This window comes from Penaeus chinensis, chromosome 27 (genome assembly GCF_019202785.1).
Source record: "Penaeus chinensis breed Huanghai No. 1 chromosome 27, ASM1920278v2, whole genome shotgun sequence".
Taxonomy (NCBI): Eukaryota; Metazoa; Arthropoda; class Malacostraca; order Decapoda; family Penaeidae; genus Penaeus; species Penaeus chinensis.
The window spans coordinates 15468207-15473206 of record NC_061845.1 but is presented as its reverse complement, the minus strand read 5'-3'; the positions used below and the strand labels follow the sequence as shown (position 1 = coordinate 15473206).

The following is a 5000-nucleotide window of genomic DNA, read 5'->3' as shown; positions in this document are numbered from 1 at the left end:
GGAGCAGAACAGGACAGGAAAGAGGAAGAGAAAGAGGAAGAGGAGGACGGGAAATGGACGGGAAGTTGGAATAGGATGAGAAAAAAGGAGGAAGAGGATGATAAAATGGGGGGGGGGGGGGGTAGAGGAAGATGAGGATGGAAGGAGATTAAGGAAGAGGGAGATGAGAGGAAGATGTAGATGGAAGATAACGAAGATTAGGAGGAAAGAAAAGAAGATTGAAAGAGAAAGAGAAGAGAGAGAGAGAGATTAAGAGGAAAGAAACACAAGCAACTCACACAGAGAGGGAAAAAATAGAGGACTCATCGTCTATTTCTTTCCTCTCTATGTAAGTTGCTGATAGATGGTGAAAGAGAGAATGGGGGGGGGGGGGGAGAAAGAGAAATAAAAAATAACCAGAAACGAGAACAAGAGAAGCTCACCTCAAACAGGAACATCCGGAAAGACTGATAAAGAAATAGGAAAAGGAGAGAGAGAAGAAAAAATACACAAAAAGCAATCGGGATTATGGCCGACTGCGCGTTATATGCGTACATAGGCCTACTCCGTCCCTACTTAGAATTATTATAGGCCTCTGAATAGCTGATATGGTTATCATTATAGCGAGAGTGACGGAACGTTAGGAAACTACTGTGTTTTTAACGGTCATGCGTCATGCGTCCGCGTCAGTCATGCGTCGAGAGATGGAGAGGAGATGGGGTCCTTATCTGTAGATTGGCGTTCGTCTCTCTTTTTTCTTTGTTTTGTTTTCGCGTCGCTTCGTTTGGCTTTGTGTCGTGTTGTTATCTTTCTTGTGCTATTATTATTATTATTATTATTATTAATATTATTATTATTATTATTATTATTATTATTATTATTACTACTACTACTACTACTACTATTACTACTACTACTTCTTTTTTATTATTAGTAGTAGTAGTAGTATTATAATCATCATTATTATCATTATCATTATTATTATTTGTGTGTGTTTTGATTACTTTATTGCCTCTTCCTCTCTCTCTCTCTCTCTCTCTCTCTCTCTCTCTCTCTCTCTCTCTCTCTCTCTCTCTCTCTCTCTCTCTCTCTCTCTCTCTCTCTCTCTCATTCATACCCATAACCTTAAGTCCCTTACTATACCTTCTCACACCTCCATATATCTATTGTCCAATTCCTTGATTCTTGCCGTCTTTATCACCCGTCCTCTCATGCCTCCTGTTTTCCTGTTTCCCCCACTTCTCGTTTCCGCCTTTCGCCCTTGTCTCGGAGTCTGTTGTTCTCCCTCCTTTTCCCTCTCTTTCTTTCTCCTCCCCTCCCTCTCCCCTCCCCCTCCTCCCTTCCTTCTAATCCCCTCTCCCGTCTTCATCCTTTCATCATTCTCTCTCCCTTTCCCTCCCTTTTGTTGCCCCTCCTCTTCTCTCCCTCCCTCCCTTACTCTTCCCCCTCTCCCTTCCCTCCCCTCCTTTCCCCTCCCTCATTCCCTTATTCTTCTCTCTCTCTCTCTCTCCTCCCCTTCTTCATCTTTATCATTCTTCCTTGTCCTCTCTTTCCTTCCTTACCTCTCTCTCCTTCCCCATTCTCTAAGCATTCTCCCCTTCCTTCCCTCCCCACTCCTTCCTTCCCTCCCCACTCCTTCCTTCCCTCCCCACCCTTCCCCTCTGTGTTCTTTCCCATCCTTCCCTCCCCACCCCTTCCCCCCTGTGCTTTACCCAATCCTTACCCCCCCCCTCCGCCGAACCCCCCTTGTTGTCTCTACAGTGTCAATCACACACACTCGCTCAGACGCAACGCACCGCCAACTTTCAATAAAATACAATCGGCCCATTTGTCAATCATAACAGCCGAACCCTATCTTTAGCGCGGCCCCCATTTCGGCCCTTATGCGCTCGGAGATTAAGGGCTAATACACCTCGGGGCTCTGGCGGTCGGAATAGGGAGGTAATGTCGCCTACAACAGCGAAGGATAATCTGACAATGGAGGTAGGCAAGTAATGCGAGAGTTCCATCACGTTCCGGTATTACCCGGGAGAGAGAGACACAGCCCTCCCCTGTTCCCTCCCCTCCCCCTAGATCCCTCTTCTCCTTCCCCTTTCCCTCCCCCTGACGCACCAAATGGTACATCGCCTGCTAGTTCTTCCGCCCAGTTTAGATCATAAATGCTGAAAGCCGCTGGCGGGAATTCCCCTTACTTCCTCCCTCTCCCCCCTCCCCCCCTTCCCCTCCCCTTGCCCTCAAAGACCTGCCTAACCCATTTTCGCCTCGATGTTCTTCTCGACGTTCCACTTATTTTTATTATTATTTTCTTATTTCCAAGGGGAGGGGAGGAGGTGGCGGAAGACCTGGTATAATTCCTGGGAGGCATAAATACAACACCGCGATTTATCGTACACATCCATCCGTCACTCAAATGCGCGCGAATTGCATATACGCACGTACATCATCCTTAACAAAAAGAAGAAGAGGTATTTTCCGTAAACGATCCCGCCATTTCGCAACTGGAGTAACAAGGGCGCGCGAACAGGCCCGAGGCAAGTCAAGTGGCGATCGTCATCTGTTTGTGTTTGCCCGCTTAATCCTTTGTTTGGGCATGTGAAGCCGATTGAGCACGTATAGGCGCGGGATTGATCGGACCTAATCCCATCTGGCGATAAAGTGACAATCGTTTTCGTATTTAATTCCTTTTGGTCGTGATGGGTTATCGAGGAGTATTATCCGTAAGCTTAATATTTAAGGATGTTATCGGCCGGGACTGCGACATGTTCTAAGTAGAAGCGGGAATGAAGAAAGAGGGAGGGAAATGAGAGAAAATTGGCTGTTTTAAAAAAGATTGCAGCTGTTCCGTAGTCGGTCCTAAGTGACCATACGGCGTCCCGATGGCGCCTCTTCTCGAAAAGGGAAAATCGCCAACACTAATCATAAACGCTTTCGGCGGATACATGTTTACGCTACGCCGTTGCGAAATCATCTTTATTCCGGAGGTGAGATATGAAATTTTCCCGAAATACACTTGGCGTTTTCACAGGCGTTGCTATCAATTTTATCATTTATCTTTATCATTATTAGATCAGAGGCTCTTACAGAGCCACTCGAGCGCCACGGCCTCGACTATCGATAGGCCTACATTGCCGGTGTACAGAAGCGTAATAATTAAACATGAACACCTGATAACGATACTAAATTCATTGACAAATTACCAGAGATAGATAGGCGTACTTGAGATGACCAAACAAAAGCTCTTATCTCCCGACATTATCTCATAAAGACACATTGACACGTCATATTCGGACAATCGAGAGATCAGGAAAAGGAAAGATATCATAATCTCTCTATTGCCGAGAAAGCGCTCGAGATATGCAGAAATAACGTTTGTGTGTGTGTGTGTGTGTGTGTGTGTGTGTGTGTGTGTGTGTGTGTGTGCATATACATACATACATATATATATATATATATATATATATATATATATACATTTGTGTGTGTATATGTATATATATATATATATATATATTCACATTTGTGTGTGTGTATGTGTATATATATATATATATATATATATATGTATATACACATGTGTATATATGTATGTATATATATATATATATATATATATATATATGCACACATTTGTGTGTGTGTGTGTGTGTATGTATATGTATATGTATATGTGTATGTATGTATATATATATACACATATGTATATGTATATATATGTATATATTTATATGAGTGTCTGTATATATATAGACATACGTACCCACACACACACACATATATATATATATTCTCAAATTTTATGCACTTTTTCTATATTGACATTCATGATTTTTTCTTTTTTACTTCCCATTCTTGTCCCCCTAACCATGCCGAAGGAGCGGCAATAGATAGCATGCATGGCCCTCCTTCCCGCCCGCCTCCCTCCCTCGACCACAGGTCCTTTACCACAGCGCGCTAACGGGCCGTTTTCTCCCGCAGGTGTGGTTCCAAAACCGGCGCACAAAATGGCGGAAGCGCCACGCCGCGGAGATGGCCTCAGCCAAGAGGAAGCAAGAGGAGGCCGTCGAGGGCTACAGAGACGACGACCAAGAGGACGACGACGAGCAGTCCGAGTCGAAGCGGCTGAAGCACAACCTGGACGAGCACGAGTCGCCGTCCGCCACGGCCCCGCCCCAGACGCACATGGGCGCGCTGGCCGGCCACTCCGCCGCCGCCGCCTCCGCGCTCGACGCCCTCGACTGCCCTCCGAGCCGCGACCTGCAGCCCAGCCTGCAGTGAGGGGCAGCGGGGGCAGAGGCGGCTTCCGGTGCGGCGGCGCGGGTGCAACCTGGGTAGAAGTGAAGTTTGGTTGGCTTTGGGGAGCGCCGATAAGGACCTTTTTCGGAGGAACTTCGGAGGAAAAAAGGAAACAGCCGAACTTCATGATTATTTTGGGTTCAAGTGTTGTTTATGTAATATATGATAGTTCATCTATATATTGTATATACATGTGCTTTAAAATAGTAATAAAAAAGGTATGTGGATACCACACGAACTGCAACGTTCAAAGTCAGATACATTTTACGAATTTTATAATTACGCATTTAAGGAAAAAAATACACAAGTTAGACACGAATCCCAGCATCACATTTATTCTTCAAATCTGTCTCTATGAATTAAATACTCGCAGATCGAGCTTTACTGTATATTTGTGATATATTTAAAATGAGAAAAAAGAAATACCCGACGCCCTTTTCGTAAGCACGACTTGTCTCGCTCTTCGCAAGTGGTTCAGAATCGGCAACATGTTACGGATCCCAATCTTATCTTTTTACTCGTGGTAGTTGGTAACTGATCTTTAACCACAGACAAAACAGAAAGAAAATATGTACCATGCGAATCATATATAGATGTGTGTATATATGAAGCAAACAGAAATCAAGGCTTTTTAATAGTCTTTCGTATCCTGTTCTGCGGTCTCATAATGTTCACCAACAGCCTATGTTCATTTTTGTTCAACTGTTTTCGAGATGAATATCACATTA

The 5000-nt window shown here is 44.5% G+C and overlaps 1 protein-coding gene across 1 annotated transcript in view; it reads left to right on the top strand.

The window, feature by feature from the left end:
- LOC125039310 (homeobox protein Nkx-6.2-like) overlaps positions 1-5000 on the top strand; it is a 49226-nt gene that overhangs the window by 44195 nt on the left and 31 nt on the right. Inside the window, exon 4 of the mRNA XM_047633149.1 lies at positions 3955-5000. This exon is cut by the window's right edge and continues 31 nt beyond it. Within this exon, the coding sequence (XP_047489105.1) occupies positions 3955-4254 (300 nt within the window). The 3' untranslated portion in view covers positions 4255-5000. The remainder of the gene's footprint in view (positions 1-3954) is intronic.